At 46.8% G+C, this 20,509-nt stretch overlaps 1 protein-coding gene across 4 annotated transcripts in view; it reads left to right on the top strand.

The window, feature by feature from the left end:
* Positions 1-20,509, top strand: part of SRGAP2 (SLIT-ROBO Rho GTPase activating protein 2) — a 130,393-nt gene that overhangs the window by 90,150 nt on the left and 19,734 nt on the right. For all 4 annotated transcript variants that reach the window (XM_033918028.1, XM_033918029.1, XM_033918030.1 and 1 more), the window contains 6 exons: positions 517-601; positions 3,082-3,109; positions 10,480-10,504; positions 14,353-14,413; positions 16,391-16,468; positions 17,439-17,573. In XM_033918028.1, the coding sequence (XP_033773919.1) occupies positions 517-601; positions 3,082-3,109; positions 10,480-10,504; positions 14,353-14,413; positions 16,391-16,468; positions 17,439-17,573 (412 nt within the window). The remainder of the gene's footprint in view (positions 1-516; positions 602-3,081; positions 3,110-10,479; positions 10,505-14,352; positions 14,414-16,390; positions 16,469-17,438; positions 17,574-20,509) is intronic.

The raw sequence follows: 20,509 nt of genomic DNA on the forward strand, positions 1-20,509 counted from the left end.
GTTAAATTCCAGGTCCTGGCCAAATATGTTTTTGGAAGACAAAGCTCAGGATATGTTTGCTGTTATGCTATGCTAACTTGGAAGGTAAAGCACAGGATGTGTTTCTGCAGTAGCTGTGTTCACTTTGGTCTGGAGACGTCCACTGCAGATTTGATGGCGGGCTTTTTTCCCGTGAACATCCTTTCTCTTGTGCTGTGGCAGAACCGAGGCTTCTCTCGGTGCCGGAGTCAGAGATAGGATGCTTATTACAGCTGCTCAGAATATTACAGCTTTCAGGTTCAGTAGCACAACACAGCCGTCTAATAAGGGATAATTTAAGCCTCCACCCCCCCCCTCCCCCCCCCCCCCCCCGACAATCATCAGCAGATGGTTAACAGCTCAAAGAAGCTCATTGCACTCTGTCATTAGCACTGATTATAGCTGCATAGTTTGGTGGAACATGAGAGAAGGCTGTTATGTCTGAGGACTGACTGACCACCTGCTTCTGTCTCCCCCCCCCCCTCCCCATCCCAAAAGAAAGTGAAAGAGCACCTGGAGGGCAGGACCCTAATCACCAAACTCCAAGCCAAGCGGGACCTTCTGCAGAAGATGCTGGGAGAAGGTGAGTGCCCAGGACATCATAGGGCGTCTGGCAGGATCATAGACTCAGCCTTTCACGCTTTAGGAATTATGCTTGTTGGGTGCAGAGGGGGGGGGGGTGAGAGGCAACTGCAGCCCAGTTATCCTACCATTGTGATAAGGATTCAGATCCTGTCCAGGCTGTTCAGCAGATTATATAAAGAGAAGGGCTGGATACAGTGGCGTGTTGAGGAGGGGGGCAGACCACGCCAGCACCACTATGCCCTCCCCCACACCATGTTTGCGCCCTCCCTTCCCCCCCATGCCTCATATCCACATCCGCGCGAGCAACTTCTCTGGCCTGCTTCTCGCGCCAGCCTGGCTCCCCTCTGAAACCACTTCTTGGTCGCAGGGCCAGGAAGTGACATCAGAGGGGAAGCCAACACCGGCGTGAGTAGCAAGCTGGAGAAACTGCTCGCTCTGGTGAAGATTTAGAGAGGTACGGGAGGAAAAGGAGGGCAAGAGCAGGGGTTGGGGCACCCCAGGCGCCTCTTTTCCTTGCTACGTCACTGGCTGGATGACTCTCCAGGAACGTAAGGAGAGGAGAGGGGTGTTTCTGTGACACCAGTTTTCGAAAATAAATTGCCAGTTTATTTCTAGGTGGGGGACTGGGTAGATCTGGAGCTCTTTTTGTGACGTGTCTGGCAAATCTGAGGCGCTCGTTCTCCTCCCCTTCCCCTCCCCAAATCTCGGGCATCTGGCAGGAGACTGGCACAGTGAGTTTATGGGAGCTGTGGCATAATAGCAGGGATGTTTGGGGAACTGGATAACTAGGAATTCCAATCTATTTGCTTTTGCAAAAATTACTGGCTGCAGATACCAGACTTTTGGGGATTGGACTCTTGCAGTCCTGGTGGGGTAATTGTATTGGTGGAGTTATGTTGTCGTATGGTGCATTTTGAAAAGCAATTAAGTCAGCGTTGTTTGATAAATTCATTTCCTAAATGTGGATATTACTGTTAACAAAATTTTACATTGAACATATTTAAGAAACTTGTTGTATATTAATTATTTGTATTGTATTTCGCTGATTGTCCAGCCTTCTTTTGTGTAAACTGCCTAGAAATTGTTTGATTATGGCGGTATAGAAGAATAAAGTTATTTTATATGTTACAACATCTGTAGTAGGGACAACTTTTGAGAGCTGAGGAAGGTTTCAAACCTTGCCCTGTTTCAGCATGGCATACACAGGATTATTTTTTTTTTCTGGATTTTGTTCTTCTCAGTGTTGGAATGTTTTATTTTTTTTTTCCATGAACCACTTTAAATTTGGAAGAAAGACCCAATTCTTGAGCATGTGGGTTCCTGCTGTCTCTGCTGGTCCCCTCCCCCTTACATCTGGTCCTAAGTTCATTCAAGGATTTGAATTTTGTGTATTCCACTTCGAAGATGAGATGGACAGGCAGCGACCTCTATTTTGGCTGTGGAGAGCAGTAATTATAGTGTCGGGGCTTCCAGGCAGAGCGTATGAGCGCTGCCCAGACTCTGGATAAATACCCAGTGATCTAAATTCAGCCTTCTTTAGAATAATTACTGTCTGCTGCTTGGTTTTATGCATACGCCTTTGGTGATTGTGAATCTAAATAAGTCCCTTTAACATAATAGAATAAGGAGGGAGGGGAAAGAACGCGAGCAATCTGTTTTCTCTCTAACTGCCATGCGGCAGCAGCGATATGCAGATTGGATGATGAGTTTTGTCCATACTGCCGAGACGCCCCATGTCGGCCTAAAAGTAAACGACTTGCTCAGGGGAAGGGGTGGGATTTGAACCTGAATCTGTGAGGGCCGGTGTGGGCAATCGCGGTCCTCGAACCCAGTCAGGGGCTGAGATCTGTTTGCATACAACGAAAGCAGGACAGGCCAATCGATCGTATGCGCATTCGTTGTGGAAATCTTGAAAACCCAGCCGGGCCCTCGAGGATCGTGGTTGCACACCCCTGTTTTACGGTGTAAATGAGAAAAAAAGTGAATGCAGACCATCTCCGTGGACTGGTTGCCACTTTCTGGGATCCTCCATTACTGGAGGAGAGGGAGGGGGGGTTTAAGAATCTTTCCATCCTCAGCCACTTCATTCTGTCCCTAGTGGGTTCACCTTAACTCTTGTTTTGCTTCGGTGAAAGTTTACCTGAGATCGTCGATCAATGATTACCCCAGATTTGTATAGGTTTATGTTTATAATCATTTTGAATTGCGGTTTAATTCATAACCTTATCAACCTTGGACCCCTGAAGAAGGCGTGTCCACCGAAACACGGACCGTGTCGGGTCCCTTGGTTTGTTGAAAGGTGGTAACATTAAACGCATTTAATATTTGATATAATAAACATAGCCTGCATCTTGTACATTCTGTCTGCAGTTTTTTCTTGTTTTTCACCTTAACTCTGACAGTCGAAATGTTTCCTGTTGCTATATCAAATGCAAAATCTTGTAACTTTTCTTTTTAAATCTCTTGATTTCTTTACAGGTCAGCGGACAGACTGTTCCCCTGCCAGGTGGGTGTAATGATTGGAAATGACTTTTGATGCACTTCTCACTCTTAACTGGCTCTCATACAGAGCTGGGAGCACTGGGTCACAGTGAAAGGAGGTGCAGAGCCCTGACTTCCCGATGTGCCAAAATGGTTTCTTTTATAAAGAGTGGGTCAGCTGGGGTCAGAGGCCCTTGGATGAAACTTTATAATGCAATTTTTTAATGTGTTGAAATTGTGCATGAATATACACTCACAAAAAGCAGGGCCCCCTCCCCCCCCCCCCCGAATGCTCCTGTTTGAATGTAATCTGTATAGAAGCCGAGCGGAGGTGGACCCTGGGGGAAGTGTGTAAAAGGGATCTTAGGAAAAGACTCCAGGTGATGAGAAAGGTGAATAGGATTGCACGACCCATGTATGGAGCAGGGCGGAGTCAAGATGTACCTGTTTATAAAGTGCGTCTGGATCTTCTACTTTATGCAAATTGCTTATGCCCTCGTCTAGTAAATGTGAATGTCCAAAAATTCCGCCGCGCTGTGATTTCTGCCGCTTTTCCCTCGGCATTTTATGAGCATATGTGGACTGCAAATAGGGGTCCACTTGGCCTTCTCACAGAGGTGATTTGTTCAGAAATGGCCTTCCTGGGAGTAGAGAAGGAGGCAGGTGGTTAGTGCAGCGGCCTGAGAACCAGGTTTAATTCCCCCCTGCAGCTCCTTCTTTTAGCTCTCCATCACCCCAGGGACAAAATATGGGAAGCTGCATCGAATCGATATAAGAAATTGGATGGTATGTCAGTTACATCAAATGTCAACCTCCATCTCCTTTGGAACATTTCTGCCCTGCTTGAGGTTCTGGTACGAGCCCAGTTTATAAGCACACATGGCATCTCGGTTGTGTCTCATTGGACCTGTTCCCCTCGCGCTTAGACTCCTGCAACTCGCTACTCTCAGGCCTTCCGCTTAGCCATCTCGTTCCCCTCCAGTCTGTCCAGAATTTGGCTGCAAGACCCATATTCCGGGAGAACCGCTTTACTGACGTTACCCCTCTCCTAAAGTCACTTCATCGGCTTCCCAAACTCCTCTTACTGACCTACAAATGCACTCACTCAGCTGCCCCTCACTATCTCTCTTTGCGTATCTCCCCCCTGTGTACCCCCTCCCCCAGAACTCCGCACAGCCGGCAAGTCCCTCCTATCTCTGCCCTTCTCTTCAACTGCCAACTCTAGACTCCGTCCCTTCTGCCTTGCTGCACCGTGTGCTTGGAACAAGCTGCCCGAATCCCTAAGGCGGTCTCCGTCTCTGGCAGTGTTCAAAGCCCATTTAAAAGCCCACCTCTTTGAGAGTGCTTTCGACTCCCAACTCCTCTCACCTCGGGTTCTGCATCCCCAACCCTATATGTCGTGTCTGTCTGTCCAGGTTAGATTGTAAGCTCTTCTGAGCAGGGACCATCGATAAATGTCAGCCCAACTCTTTGAGAGTGCTTTTGACTCCTAACTCCTCTCCCCTTGGGTTCTGCATCCTCAACCCTATATGTCATGTCTATCTGTCCAAGCAGGGACCGTTTATAATTTTCAAAATGTACAGCACTGCATACGCCTTTCAGTGCTATATAAGTGATCAGTTGTTCAGTCCCCATATTGTGCATCATTCCCATAATACATGAAGCCCCCTCATTTCTTGTGTTCTGTTTTTCTCTCTTGAATAAATGGTCCCTGTTCAACAGAGCTCTAAATCTCTTACGAGCTTCTGTGCAGTGCTGCATATAGAAATAATAAGTAATAATACATTTCACTGAGGCGCTCTGAAGAAATTTTTCCCAAACTGTGCCTACTGCTGTGTGACAGAGAGAGAAACCGCCCACCACAGTGCAATGTATAAGAGTTGCCCTACTGGGACAGACCGAAGTTCCATCCAGCCATGTTTCCTGTTTCCAACAGTGGCCAACCCAGGTCCCAAGTGCTTGGCAAGGTCCCCACGAGTAAAACAGATTTTATGCTGCTTATCCCAGAAATAAACAGTGGATTTTCCCAAGTCCGTTTTCATAATGGCTGATTGACTTTTTTATACCCTGCCATGCTAACTCCTTACACCACATTCTCTGAGTTTAATTACACATTAACAGAAGAAATATTTTTCTGGTTTGTTCTAAATCTACTACTTAACTCCCACTGCTGTCAGCTATATCCAGTATAATCTTCCCACCCTTGAAATGTCCTGTCTAAATTAGATTGTAGGCTCTTCTGAGCAGGGACTGACAGCACTGCACTGCTTACGCCTTTCAGTGCTATAGAAATAATAAATAGTAGTATTAGTGCCCCCTAGTTCTAGTATTTTTGAAAAGATAATCAAGGAAGGTGTGCCTTGTGAGATCAAATCCCGGTGCTGCTCCATGTGACCCTGGGCAAGTCACTTAATCCTCCAGTGCCCACCGTTTTGAATGCCAAAGCCACAAAAAGGCGGAATACAAGTCCCCATTCCCTTTCCCTATCTGTTCCACTCCACTCAGTACTTTATCATTTATTCAGATCCGCTTTTATTACACTAGCAAGTCAAAGCACAGTAGAAAAGAGAAATAAACAAAAGGAACACCATTAATACATAGGAAAGTACAACACCGCGAAATACAGCAAGTCTCAAAAGAAACCAGTGGGCTTTGTGTCCTGTACCCAGGAGGGGTGCCAGCAGTGAAGCTTGTAAAAACAGTTTAAGGGGAATTGGCAACCTGACCTTCAAAGGCAGGCCAAAAAAATAGCTCTTTAGCCCTATTTTAAGATCTAAGATATGCAGGGAGGAAATTCCACAGGAAAAGTGCTGTGAAATAAGAAACGCTCTTTTGCATCACTCCCAGCATGCTTTCCTAGGGTTTGGGGGGGACGAGCCTGTGATCAGTGAAGGAATGAAGGGAACGGGCCAAAGTGTATGGGACAGTAAGTGAGGCAAGGTAATCCGGGAAACCAAAATGATGCGCTTCAAAGGCAAGAGTCAAAATGTTAAACAATAACAGAGAAATAAGGTCACGTCTAGGAGCATGACAAAGAAGCCTAGCTGCGATATTTTGCGTGGTCTGTAAGCGTTTGAGTTCTGCCGTAGTGATTCCAGAGTAGACCATATTGCAATAAGTCTAAATGTGGACCCAAAAAAAAAAAGCATGAAACGGAGTATGTGAAGATCTGAAATTCAAATGCAGAGCTCAGTTTACGGAATGCGAAACAAATGGCTTTGACTACCAAATATTATTCATATATATATGGTCTACATAAGAACATAAGCAGTGCCTCCGCTGGGTCAGACCATAGGTCCATCCTGCCCGGCAGTCCGCTCCCGCGGCGGCCCAAACAGGTCACAACCTGTCTGAATCACCAGAAGGGGCTCCCTTGCCACCTTGGTTTCTCATTGAAGTCCTATCTTCCCATCGTAGTCCTAACCCTCCGGTCTTGCACATGCACGACCTGTTGGATTTCTATACTTATTACCTGGTTAGCTTTCTATACCTGTGTTACATCCCAGCTCCTCCCTCAGTATCCCATGATCCCTTTATCCCTCAGGAATCCGTCCAATCCCTGTTTGAATCCCTGTACCGTACTCTGCCTGATCACTTCCTCCGGTAGCGCATTTCAAGTGCCAACGACCCTTTGGGTGAAAAAAAACTTCCTTGCATTTGTTTTGAACCTATTACATTACATTACATTACATTAGGGATTTCTATTCCGCCATTACCTTGCGGTTCAAGGCGGATTACAAAAGGTTAATTTAAAAAACAGAGTTACAATGATTAGCTAGAGAGGTAAGTTGTAGATCTTATGAACATTTAGCGGGTTGTTGAGGGTGAGGTGGTTTGTAAGAGAGTTAATAGGTGGTCATAGTGGAGATTCTTTTGTTATTATTAGTGCAGTAATGGGTAGATCAAATGTCAGTTTTAGAGTTACTAAGAGGTCGTGGTGTTATTGCTGCTTCAGGAATTTCTTGAAAAGTGTGGTTTTTTATTTCTTTTCTCCCTTCAGTTTCTCCGAATGCCCCCTCGTACTTGTTGTCCCCTTCAGTCTGAAGAATCTGTCCCTATCCACCCTCTTTATGCCCCTCATGATCTTGAAGGTCTCTATCATATCTCCCCTGAGCCTCCTTTTTTCCAGAGAGAAGAGCCCCAGCCTATCCAACCTCTCAGCGTATGGGCAGTGTTCCAGCCCTTTTAGTGTCCAGACCTCATTAGTGTCGGCTGCAGGAAAACAAACTTTCTTCCACACAGACGAGTGACACGCTGAGATTGATAGTGCAATTTTCTTTATTAACTCATGTAGTATAAATAGTCATACTCATCTCAGCCTACGCGGGTGGGGACAGCACTCCGACATATCGTCTGTATGGATGAAAGTTTGTTTTCCTGCAGCCGACACTAATGAGGTTTATAAACTTTAGAAAGTATCCATGAAGATGTACCTTTAGAGACCATATATACGAATAATATTTATTGAAACACTGGGTCTCTTGACATATTATTTGGAGTTATTTGACTACCAAAGACACGTGAGATGAAAAAGTTAATTGGGAATCAAGCGAGACTCCCGGGTATCGGAACTTCTTGGCCGGAGTTAGCGAAAAATCCAGAAGACGAAGCGATATAGTTGGAGAGGGAATGTGGCCTGTAAGTCAACATGCCAGGGTTAGCCACTAAGGCCCGAATTCTCTAAATGGTGCCGTGTTTTTAGGCACCTAACCTCAGTTAAAAAGAACCAACAAACCCACGCAGTTTAAACGATGTTTTCAACTGAGTTTCAAGATGCTGGAATCGTGCCTCTGTAGATGCTTTGCCACCTAATGCGGCTTAAGTGTGGCTAACGCTGAAAGCAGTGTTAGTCGACCTAAGGCCCTAATATCACGTCTGCAGAGGCGTGATTCGCATCAAAGGTAGGTGCCGAAAATGTAGGCCTGGAAAACCCTGGCCTACATTTCCAGCGATTCTGTAACCAGCGCCATCACGTGATCGGTGGTGCTGGTTAGAGAATCCGGCCCTAAGAGATAGTGGTGTTCCGCAGGGGTCGGTGCTTGGACCGCTGCTATTCAATGTATTTATAAATGGTCCATCTGGCCTTTTCTTGTTGAGATTCTCCCACTTTGGAAAGATGAAAGTCTAAATTCCCATATCCAGCACCAGCTGCCTCCTCCCCCCCAAGTCTTCTAACTGTCTCAGTCCTTTTCTCATTGCCATCTTTCCCAAATGTGCCCCAAGTCCACTGGTGGGGTGAGGGAGTTGCTAGAGCTTTTCCTGTGATACAGATGTACGTGTGTCCTTTTGGTCTACTTTTCTTAGGAGATTGGAGGGGCTTTTGGTGTTTCTGCAGTTCTGTTTTTTTGGCCGTACAACTCCATCGGCCTGCACTTCCTGTTCTGTGGAGCGTGGCGGGCCCTGGGCATGTAAAGATTGGGGATTAAGGCCTAGAGAGGGGAGAACGGAAGGCCTAGGGGTAGAGTGTCCGTTCAGGCTTCAAGAAGGTTTTGAGAACATTCATTGCCCTAATATCAAAGATCAGCGGGTGACCAAAGATTTCAGTCAGATGTCTCAGTAAGTGTGAGAATCATTACAAAAGCTGCGTAATGAATAAGGAAGGGGCCTGGATGCTGGTTTAAATATGGGACTTCTGAAAACCAAAAGAACTCGGTAAGACCTGGAATAGCCTTACAGTAGAGTGGAGGAGAGGGCTGTAGCCAGAAGTCCAATTTTGGGGTAGACTTGGGGGAAGGGGGACAAGCATTTCCTCTCAGCTCCTCTGCTGCCCCATCCTCCCCCCACTCAAACAGCCTCACCAACTGAAGAAATTTGTTGTCCGAGACCCCGCCCTTCCTGCCTAAGTTGTAAGGAAGATGGCGGGACGCTTCAGCCTCAGATTCTGGCACTTCCGTGCTCACTCCTGCCTGTGCCAGCTCCGGTCCCAAAATGGCTGCTGTGACTTCCACTCCACTCACAGCAGTTATTTTCGCTATGGAGACCACGTGGGCACGAGCGTGGGGAGTTTGCTCCTGTCCCAGCTCACCACTGGACCACCAGGGCTCTAAGGCGGATCGGTTGGGGGAGGGGGGCTTTGTCTACATAGTGGGAGAGGGTGGGTGAAGGAGGCAGTAGTGGGACGGACTAAGAGGACATAGGGGAGAGAGGAATACTTGAATATAAACGCTCAGTATTTATTCGGTTAATATTTTACCCCTTTCATAGAGGAAAAGTGTTATCTTGGTTTATTTATTTATTCGATTTTCTGTACCATTCTGAGCTCCCCAAGGAGAATAGTTTACATGAATTTAACATAGTAACATAGTAGATGACGGCAGATAAAGACCCGAATGGTCCATCTAGTCTGTCCAACCTGATTCAATTTAAATTTTTTAATTTTTTCTTCTTAGCTATTTCTGGGCAAGAATCCAAAGCTTTACCCGGTACTGTGCTTGGGTTCCAACTGCCGAAATCTCTGTTAAGACTTACTCCAGCCCATCTACACCCTCCCAGCCATTGAAGCCCTCCCCTGCCCATCCTCCACCAAACGGCCATACACAGACACAGACCGTGCAAGTCTGCCCAGTATCGGCCTTAGTTCAATATTTAATCTTATTTTCTGATTCTAGAATTTATTCAGGTATTTAAGCATTTCTCCCTGTCTGTCCATCTAATGTACCTGGGGCAATGGGGGGATTAAGTGACTTGCTCAGGGTCACAAGGAGAAGTGGGGGTTTGAACCCACAACCTTAGGGTGCTGAGGCTGTAGCTTTAACCACTGCGGCAAACACTCCCACACATGTATACTAGTTGTCCACTTAAAGTAGTGCAAATCCAGGCAGTGGCTGGATTTCTGCTGTCTTGTATTTCTGAGGGCAGAAGGGGGTTTAGAGCGCAACAGGTGGTGCCCTGGAGGAGTCGGGATCCACGCGGCCTGTCTTACTAAGTATAGCAGGATAGCAAGTGATGGTTGCGTTGATAGCGTTTTGCCATTCTCTCCGCTTGTTCCATGCTTTAAGCAAATCAAAGAGATATTAGCTGCCAGCATCAGCTTTCCTAGGGAAGCCTGACATGGTTAGATGGGTCTTCAGAGTAGGTTTCAGCCAGCTGCCACTTTTTCTTGCTCAAGGAGATGGAGAGAGCCCTTCTGGAAGACACAAGAATCTCGGCTCTTTCCTGCAAGTTTCTTTGCCAGGAGCCATGTCTAGTCACTTTGCTGGTATTCTCCAGCCTCTCTCAAAGGATCAGAGAGACCAGAGCAGACGGGATGGGGTCTGAGAGAGTCTTCCTCTTTTGGGGAGGAAGATTTTGCTCTTCTCGTTTTTAAACATCTAATGGTCTGTTTTCTCTGTTTCTCTCTCTTTCTTCTGCGCCTTCTCTGCCCGTGGTACATCCTGACACACGTTCGCATGGTAGGCGGAGTTCTACGGTAAGAAAGCAGGTAATTAAAGCAATCTTCATTTAAGATTTAATAAATTCTCATTCTGTTCCTTTCACTGAGGCCTAATGTCCTGATGGGCTGCCTAGCTTAGGGGGGGGGGGAAGAGGGGGTCAGAGCTGCTCTCTGTTCCAGTTGTGACCATAAAAGCTCACCTGTGACAGTCTCCAGCAATTGGGCAATGTATGATAAAAAACACCCTCACAAAGTTACAACACAATAGATATATGAAGGGTGAAAGAAGGAACCTTATCAAAAGTGAAAACCAACTTTCAACAATTAAATCTGAGTGGGGGAGACATCATAAAAATAGCCTTACTTGGTCAGACCAAGGTCCATCTAGCCCAGTAGCCTGTTCTCATGGTGCCAATCCAAGTCACTAGTACCTGGTCAAAACCCAAAGAGTAGCAACATTCTAGAATATCAGAGTAGCAAGATTCCAGAACCCCAAAGAGTAGCAAGATTCCATGCGGAATCCCCAAGGAGTAGCAAGATTCCATGCGGAATCCCCAAGGAGTAGCAAGATTCCATGCGGAATCCCCAAGGAGTAGCAAGATTCCATGCGGAATCCCCAAGGAGTAGCAAGATTCCATGCGGAATCCCCAAGGAGTAGCAAGATTCCATGCGGGAATCCCCAAGGAGTAGCAAGATTCCATGCGGAATCCCCAAGGAGTAGCAAGATTCCATGCGGAATCCCCAAGGAGTAGCAAGATTCCATGCGGAATCCCAAAGAGTAGCAAGATTCCATGCGGAATCCCAAGGAGTAGCAAGATTCCATGCGGAATCCCCAAAGAGTAGCAACATTCCATGGGGAATCCCAAGGAGTAGCAAGATTCCATGCGGAATCCCCAAGGAGTAGCAAGATTCCATGCGGAATCCCCAAGGAGTAGCAACATTCCATGTGGAATCCCCAAGGAGTAGCAAGATTCCATGCTTCCAATCCAGGGCAAGCAGTGGCTTCCCCCATGTCTTTCTCAATAACAGACTATGGACTTTTCTTCCAGGAAATTGTCCAAACCTTTCTTAAAACTAGCTACGCTAACCACCCTTACCACAACCTCTGGCAATGCGTTTCAGAGCTTAACTTCTGGCTCCTCTGTGTAATCATCTGTCCACCCCCAACCTGTCTCCAGCATCGGCAGAGTCCCCTTTCGTCTGTGTTTGAACCCTCAGTTGGGGCCCAGAGAGAATTCGAGCGAAGGTGGTTGATGAGCAGAGGGGAGTTAGTGAGTGGCCTGTTTAATATAGGGCTACCATAATCCATTTCAGTTAGCCTTGGAGAGCGATGGCTCCCTTCACAAGGCCTGTGAAAAATAAGCAAAGGAGGCTTTTGTCCCCCAGGCGACTGACTGGGTTTATTTTCTAAGATGAAGGGACCAGAGCCCTCCAAAGCTCAGGAGAAATGTGTTGAATTACTTCTATAAAAAGCACTCAGCCACCCACAACCTGTTTGTGTAGCTTGTATGTCGGTGTATGTGCATGAACCTGCATGGCAACCAGTGCACTTTATTCCTGAAAAGGGAGGGGAGAGAGGGAGGGGGCAGGTGAGAATGAGGTGGAGGGGATAGCAGGTAATAGGCCATGCTCCTGCCCCGTTCCAGCTCACTTCCTTCAAACACTGTACTCTCTATGAACACTCCACTACCAGGATAATTCATCCCATATGCTTGCCGCTTATTGGGGAGGGGGAGGACCCATCGTGTACACTCTATGTTGTTTCACTGCGATTTAAAGCTGCAGGCAGAGAGGCATTTGGGTCGCTATTCAGAACAGGCTTAGGCTTGGATCTGGCTTTTCAGGTTCCGTGAGGTCAGGTGGAGTGGGGGGGAGGGGAAGGCTGCCCACTGCACCCCATTCATGGCAGGGAATGTAGGGTTGGATGATGGTCTGATCCTATCTCCCTTTTAATATAATAATAATAATAACAACAGTTTATATACCGCAATACCGTTAAGTTCTATGCGGTTTACAGAAGATTAGTGGAGTACAAGTTGAGTTGACGTACAAGTTGAGTTAACTTAAGGGATGTGGGAACAACGGGGAGAAAGGGCAAGAGAGGGGAAGGAGGGAAGTGGGTCAGCTGTCTAGGTATTTCAGGAATAGGTGAGTTTTGAGGCGTTTCCTGAATACCTCATAAGTGGTGGGCAATAGGAGTTGTTCTAGGTCTTTACCCCCTAGAGCAGCCTGATGTGAGAGAAGATGCTCATGGTGTTTTTTTAGTTTGCATCCTCTAACCGGGGGAGAAACGAAGTGCGAGTGGGAGCTTCTCTTGTGTTTGTTGTTTAAGCCTTATCCCTGTCTCGATATCTAAAACTTATCCTTCTAGTCGGGTGACACCATGCATCCTGCACTATCATTTCACCAAGAAAATGCATTAATCATCCAGAAGGGCCAAGACAGCAGTTTGGGCTCATTTCAACTGAATATAACCAATTTGAGGCACTGATGGGGGCAGAAATTCCTAGTGATGCAATGTCAGCCCATCAAGTGACTCAAGGTCACGTCCTCTGCTATGTGAGGCTAAGTAAAAAAAAAAAAAAAAAAAAAATGGATTCTCTTTCTCTTTCATGTCGCAGTGCAAACAAAAGCCCCCCAAAAAGTGTGAATGAAAGGTAATTTAATGTCACATAGACACTGCCCCTCCCTGCAGCCCCCACGATGCCTTTGTTTCATGTGGAGCTAGTAGGACCGGAGCCAGGGGAGCAGGATCCTGTGTTCATTTAGTTCAGGGGTAGGGAACTCCGGTCCTCGAGAGCCGTATTCCAGTCGGGTTTTCAGGATTTCCCCCAAAGAATATGCATTGAAAGCAGTGCGTGCAAATAGATCTCATGCATATTCATTGGGGAAATCCTGAAAACCCGACTGGAATACGGCTCTCGAGGACCGGAGTTCCCTACACCTGATTTAGTTCAAAGTAAAATGCGCCCAGCAAGATACCCTACTGCCAGTGTAAGATGCTCGAGAAAGCGAATCTCCCCTTAAGTGGTTCTTGTTCTATTCCCACCTCTCCTCAACTTCACTTGTAGGTCTGTTTTTTGTCACCCAAGTCTAGTTTAGTGCTTAGTCTTGTTGATGATCTACACTGCTTGCCTTAGACCAAAGGTGTCAAAGTCCCTCCTCGAGGGCCACAATCCAGTCGGGTTTTCAGGATTTCCCCAATGAATATGCATGACATCTATTTACATGCACTGCTTTCATTGTATGCTAATAGATCTCATGCATAATTATTGGGGAAATCCTAAAAACCTGACTGGATTGCGGCCCTCGAGAAGGGACTTTGACACCCCTGCCTTGGATAATACGTAAGCGGTATGTCAAAAATTAATAAACTTGAACTTGGAAGATTTTCAAGATGACAGTATCAAAATAATAAAACAAGAAGTTAAAAAGAGGCCCTTCTGTGGAAAAATGCAACCAGCCCCTTCGTTAACAAGAGCATAAAGACACAGCCCACCAACACACACTCACGTGCAGGATAGTTCATGAACACTCCCCCCCCCCCTCCTGAAGTTTCACACCAAGTGTGGCTTTTGGAGCTGATCCATTCCTGAAGTCCTGTGTGCTCCGTGCACTGAGCCCTCTCCCCAGGATTCTCCCTTTATGTGCTGTACAGGAAGTCTGGGAGCACTGGGAATAAGCTTCCCTGGGAAACACTGCATGTCATCATCCACATATACACAGATGTACCCACACAGCTCTGCAGACTGCTCTATGGGCCTCTCTTCAGATATGCATTCCTAGTGCACACACAGTCCTCGCACAATAACTGGCTGCCTTTGTTCTCTCAAACACTGGGCTTCTACCCTCTTGGGACGGGGCCCTTTCACGTTTCCCAATGCTCTGTTCCACAGGATTCCAGCCAGCCGCTTCCTCTAGTTGTGGAGAGCTGTATCCGGTTTATCAGCAGACATGGTAAGGAGACCCTTGTTCACTGCTGGGAGATCTCAGAGTGTGATTGTGGCCTTCACCCAGTGGTGTAGTGAGGATAGGAGGTGCCCAGGGCAATGGCACCCCCTGCGCCCTCCTCTGCGTCAGGCCGGAGAAGTTGCTTGTGCTGGCGAAGATTTAAAGAGGTACATGGGGAGGAGGAGGGAGACGGTGCTAAAGTGGCATGGGGGGGCAGAGAAGTGCCAGCGCCTCACCGAGATGGCACCTGGGTTGTCGTCCCCCCGCCCCCTCCTTACTGTGTCACTGCCTTCACCTATATGGTACTGACCCCTATGCATAAAGCTGTCACTTAGTCACAGAGGTTAAAAGACCACCTCCACAGTATAGTAACCAAGAGGTGAAGGGACACCACCAGGAAGGACTATAAAAGGGTTGCTGGTGCTCTGTAATCAGATGGGAGGACACCAGAGAGACACAGTTGCCACATCAGGTGAAGGCCCCTGTAGAAAAACTCAAGCAGAAGTTGTACCTGTGTTAATTTAGCAGCTGGAGCTTTTTTGAACTGGTTTTCTCCCTGATGGCGATGCCCACCCTCCAAGGGGTTTCTGGTGTAGCGCTTTGTCACATGGCGGATGCCACTAGATGGACAATTAGGGACAGACTTCTAGATGTTCAAGAGCTGGTGGTTGGAGCAACAGGCTGAGAATGAAGGAAGCCTGGTTCAAACCCTACCACAGCTCCTAAAGATCTTGGACAGGTTACATACAGTCTGAGGTACAGACTTTGATTATGGGCCCACTGGGGACAGAAAAATACTTAGTGGACCTCAATGTAACTACTGTAACTGACTTTGAATTGAGAAAGCGCGTGACGCTAAATCCAAGATATTTTCCTTTCCATATCTGGAGCAATCTTAGGGCTAGATGCACTAAAGTTGGTCGGTAATGCCGACTGCATCACTGTTGGCCGATTTCTCTGGCTGACCACGGAACAGTGATCGATGCATTACCAAGTTTGCACAGACGTGCAAATCATTTGCATGCAGACCATTGAGAGGGGCCTTAGGCGTCTGAGCCAATCAGGGCTTTAGGCTCCTCCCTCTGTATACCATGTGATGCATGGGGCAGGGCCTAAGATCCTAATTTGCTCAGACCTTAGGCCCCTTCCTGTGTATTACATGGAATACAGAGGGAAGCTCCTCCCCATGCATCACATGGTGCACCGGGGAGGGGAAGGCCCGTCATTTTCCACGGGTGGGGCTTGGAGCTGTAGTGACAAGCTTCCCTCCAGCTCCCAATGTCTAGCAAGGGGGGGGGGGGGTCGGGGAAGCATCCGGTAGAAGGAGGGAGTGGTCATCCCTCCTGACAATTTTCTCTCATGTGGGGGGGGATTCCTGGTTCCACATTCATTGGGGGTCATTGGGGAGGTCTGTCATCAGCGTTGGGGGACTTTTTTTCATTAAGGGACATATTTTGCATGTGTAACACACACAAAATATCTGTGCCATTGAAAAAAAAAAATGAAAAAAACACAGGCAGACCTGTTGTTTTTTTCCGAAAGCCAAAACCCCTGTTGTTTGTTTTTTGCATAGCTAAGCGATGTTAGTGCATCAATCACTTGACTATTTGCATGTCCAGATGGGCGATCAAGGGGAAAAACACACAGTGGGCCATTTTGTGAATCGGGTCGATAACTAAAGCTGTGAAAACAGGTTTCGCAACGATCGCTGACTTTAGTGTATCTAGCCTTTAGTTTGGAGTGACTTCTGTTTTTCTTTGTGCTTTGCTGAGGCTACCTGGATGCTTATATATAGTAACTTTTTTCTTAAATGTGGCATGTAAAACCCTACAGAGGGCTGCCTCATATGTGGACAAGGTACATCATGGCCTAACAAGATCTCGCTGACAGGCACTTGGTCCATTTCCTGCCCGTAGAACTCCTAAAATACAAAATGTTTACACTTTTGTAAAATGAAATATCTGACGTGTCTTGTCTTTCCAGGATTGCGACACGAGGGCATTTTCCGTGTATCGGGATCCCAGGTGGAAGTGAATGATATTCGAAATGCCTTTGAGAGAGGTGAGGAATTCAGCCACTAATCAAAGAGCTGCCCCCTTCTTCTGTGTGTCCCGATCTAGTGGGAAGGGAAAGTGGATGGGATTTGCAGCTGCTCTGGTCTCTAGGACGTAGTTGAAGGATCACTGGACGCCCAGGTGCCGCCTGACTGAGGAAGTATCCATGCGGCTCTAGGGAAAGGGGCCCCGGCCCAGCCTTTTCCTTTTCCTTCCCATTCCAGGGCTCTTTGGGAATTTGCAGCTTCTGTAGAAACAGCCACAGCAGGCATAGACTGGCGAGCCGATGCTCTGCAGGGACTTCCTGACATTGTTCAGGCTGGCTTTCTTCAGCAGCTGTGAATTGGCGCATTTCGCAGAGGGTAGGCCAGTCCATCTCGCTTTATCTTTTCTTTCCGTTTCTGTATCTTTCATAAGCTGGTGTGATAACCGTGTAAACTGCTGGCTCTTATTTTGAAGGCTTTCAACGTGGCGATGCAGGTTTTGCAATTTTATCTATCTCGGTGTTTTCTGAGATGAGACTGTGCACGGCAATTAACATCTGCTTTTGCTGATGAAGTTGCATTTGATGACTGCGGCGGCAGGCGCTGCCTGCGGTAGGCCAGTAACGTGGAATAAATTAACTTTATGGTTGAGGACGTTGATGGAGCCGAGTGTGTTTCGCACAGGCCTGTTTTGACGCAGAGTGAGGGCAAAGCCTTCGTATATTAAGAGATATGATTCAGTGTATTGATGTGTAAGATTTGTTTTGCTGTTTTAATTTCTGTGCATATATACTGTACCCCGTTGAGTTAATCGGTGGCATAACGTTTGTTTATTAAAAATTTTTGACCACACTTCGGTTTAACAGCACAGTTTGTAAATAAAAATCAAATGAATCAAATTTGTGTTTGTTACCTGTATTTTTAAGAAAGAGCCTATTGTTTTGATTTTGTTCATCCCATTCCAAGCCTCTTTTTTTTGGGGTCTTTCTGCAGGAGAGGATCCGCTGGCTGGTGACCAGAATGACCATGATATGGACTCCATAGCAGGTGTCCTGAAACTTTACTTCCGGGGCCTAGAGCCCCCACTGTTCCCCAAAGAAATCTTTCTGGACCTGGCCGCCTGTGTCAGTAAGTGACTGAAGGAATGAGAGCCGTTGCTGGGGGGCAGTGGGGTTTCCCGTTCACATGGCCTGTAGTTGTCACGTGAATCTGTTGATTAAACCTTGAGTTGAGTGATGGGGGGTGGGGAAGGGTTCAGGGATCACATATGAGTATGTGGGTGCTGATGTGATGGGGGGGAAGTGAGTGGGTGTAGGAGCCAAATGACTGGACCAGTGTGTGTGTGTGGAGGAGGGTGCAGGGGCAAGTGACTGGGACCAGTGTGGTGGATGGTGGGGGGGGAGTGGTGTAGGATCTGAGTGAATAGGGCCAGAGTGTGTGGATGGGGGAGAGTGCGGGGGCCGAATGACTGAAGTTAGTGTGTGTGGTGAAAGGATTGTAGGAGCAGAGTGGTTGGATCCATTGTGTATTGGGGGGGGGGTCAAGTAACTGGGGCCAGTGTATATGTGGTTGTGGGGTTGAATGACAGGTCAGTGTGTGTGTGGTGGGGGGGGGGGGAAGCTGCAGAATTATTTCAGCCTTGGAGCAGGGTAAACTTTGTGTGTCAGCTTTCAGGGAGGCAGGTTTTAAAATCTGCACAATGTATGTGTCGACTCTGCCGGATCCCTGAAGAGTAGAAGCGGTTCCTCACGGCAGCTGGAAATGGGCTCACGTGTACCTCTTTAATGAGAGATGTGCCCTGAATAATTTCTCCTGGCTGACTGTGGAGCTTTACTCGCTTAACTCAGCTCTGTCATCCATTTAATTAGTGTCACGGAGCTTGTCACAGTGATGTTAAGAATATCTGACCCACCCTAATTGCCCAGGAATCCAGCACAGCTTCTTCCTGCCCTGCCTTCTCAGAGGCTGGAAGAGATGCAGATGCTGCTTGGACTGGAACATCTGGCTTGCCGCTGACATTTGAGATGTGGGGGAAGGAAGGGAGGGAATGGGTACAATCGTTCATATTTTTTTTTTATTTATTCAATTTTCTATACTATTCTCCCAGGAGATCTCAGAATGGTTTATATGAATTTATTCGGGTACTCAAGCATTTTTCTCTGTCTGTCCCGGTGAACTCGCAATCTGTCTACACTTCTCCCTCCGTATTCGCTGTGATAGGGGATTAACAGAAAAACCGTGAATAACTTTTTCATATGTTATTTGCTGTTTTCTGTTAAAAACAATCATGAATATGGCGAAACCGCGAATAACTAAACTAAACCTAACCTTGGGTTTATATACCGCATCTTCTCCACAAACGTGGAGCTCGGCACGGTTTACAGGGGTTGGGATAGAACGGAACTCCAATGGAATTATAGAAGTAAGTATAAGGAGAGGTTAGAGGGAAAGAAAAGTTGCATTTTAGAAAATAGCCAAGTTTTCAGATGCTTACGGAATAGTTGAAGGGGAGCTCAAGTTACGAAGTGGGGAGGTAAGATTATTCCAGAGCTCCGTGATTCTGAAGGGGAGGGAAGACCCTAGTTTACCAACATGGGATATGCCTTTTAAAGAGGGGAAGGATAATTTTAGTTTATGGGCGGATCTAGTGGAATTTGGATTTGAGGAATTCCAGGATAATGGAATAAAAGGAGGTTAGGATGCCGTGTAGGATCTTGAAGGTTAAGCAGGCACATTTAAAGTGGACCCTGGAGATTACAGGAAGCCAGTAGAGCTTGGACAGGAGTGGTGAGACATGGTCAAATTTACTTTTTGAGAAGATAAGCTTAGCAGTGGTATTCTGGATTAGTTGGAGTCTATGGAGGCTTTTCTTTGTTGGGCTTAAGTACATAGAGTTGCAATAGTCCAATCTGGAAAGGATGGTGGATTGTACGAGGACGGCAAAGTGGTTTTGATGGAAGCAGAACCTTACTTTCCTCAGCATGTGAAGGCTGAAAAAGCATTTTTTTTATCAAGGAGTTGAGGTGGTCGTTGAAGGATAGTGAGGAATCAATGGTGATGGCCAGAACTTTGCTTGAGAACGCCAACTGTAGTGAGGAGCCTGAGGACAATGGGATGGAGGGATGGTGGGAGACCTGGCCTGCTCCTGCAGGTCAAGAAAGTGCCGTGAATCGGCGATTTTCTCTGTAAACGCTTGGAATCAGCGATTTCTCTATGCAAGCTGATGTCATTTGGGGGGAGGAGCCAGCAAGCTAAAAACCGTGAATAATCGAAACCGCGAATACGGAAGGAGAAGTGTAATGTACCCGGGGCAATGGGGGGATTAAGTGACTTGCCCAGGGTCACAAGGAGCAGCGTGGGATTTGAACCCACAACCTCAGGGTGCTGAGGCTGTAACTTTAACCACTGCGCCATGCACTCCCCAACTTGCATGCGGGCATTTATACCAGGTTTCAGTTGGTGTAAATCCTTGTGCCCGAAGCTGAGTGCCAATCCTGGTGCTCTGCCCATCCTGGAACGTCCTTTATGGAACACCATTAAGTGCCATTTATTGTGTCCAGTCCTGAATATTTAAGTAGCATTTTCTAAGAAAAAAATAATTTAATTTTGGCTCAAATACAGGAACAAAATAAGCAGGAAAAGAAAATGTTTGAAGTGAGCAACTTCTATCAATTCATTGCTCTGATGGATCCTGAGAACTTTGGAGAAACAGGAAGAAGGTGTGGGGGAGGGGAGACCCTAAAAGAGATGTATATTAATTTATTTACAAAACAAACATATATTCCGCTTAAAATCCTAAAATCAAAATCTGACTGCCAACTAGAAACAAATTGAGGTGACAAATAAACGAGTCTTTTATACTGTATTTCCTGGATCTCTGGAGTATTTGGTGATGTGGCTGGGACTTTGCCCTCCACGCTGCCCTTTTCACAGCCCCACAGCTTTGATCAGGTTTCTGTCTTCCTCTGGAGGGCCTGAATGGGATCATTATATCCATCTCCTGCATCGCTAAAGAATGAGGCCTTTGTAATCGCAGCAGGCTCACCAATTGGTTGGCCCCTTTT

This window comes from Geotrypetes seraphini, chromosome 13, assembly GCF_902459505.1.
Source record: "Geotrypetes seraphini chromosome 13, aGeoSer1.1, whole genome shotgun sequence".
In the NCBI taxonomy this organism is placed as follows: Eukaryota; Metazoa; Chordata; class Amphibia; order Gymnophiona; family Dermophiidae; genus Geotrypetes; species Geotrypetes seraphini.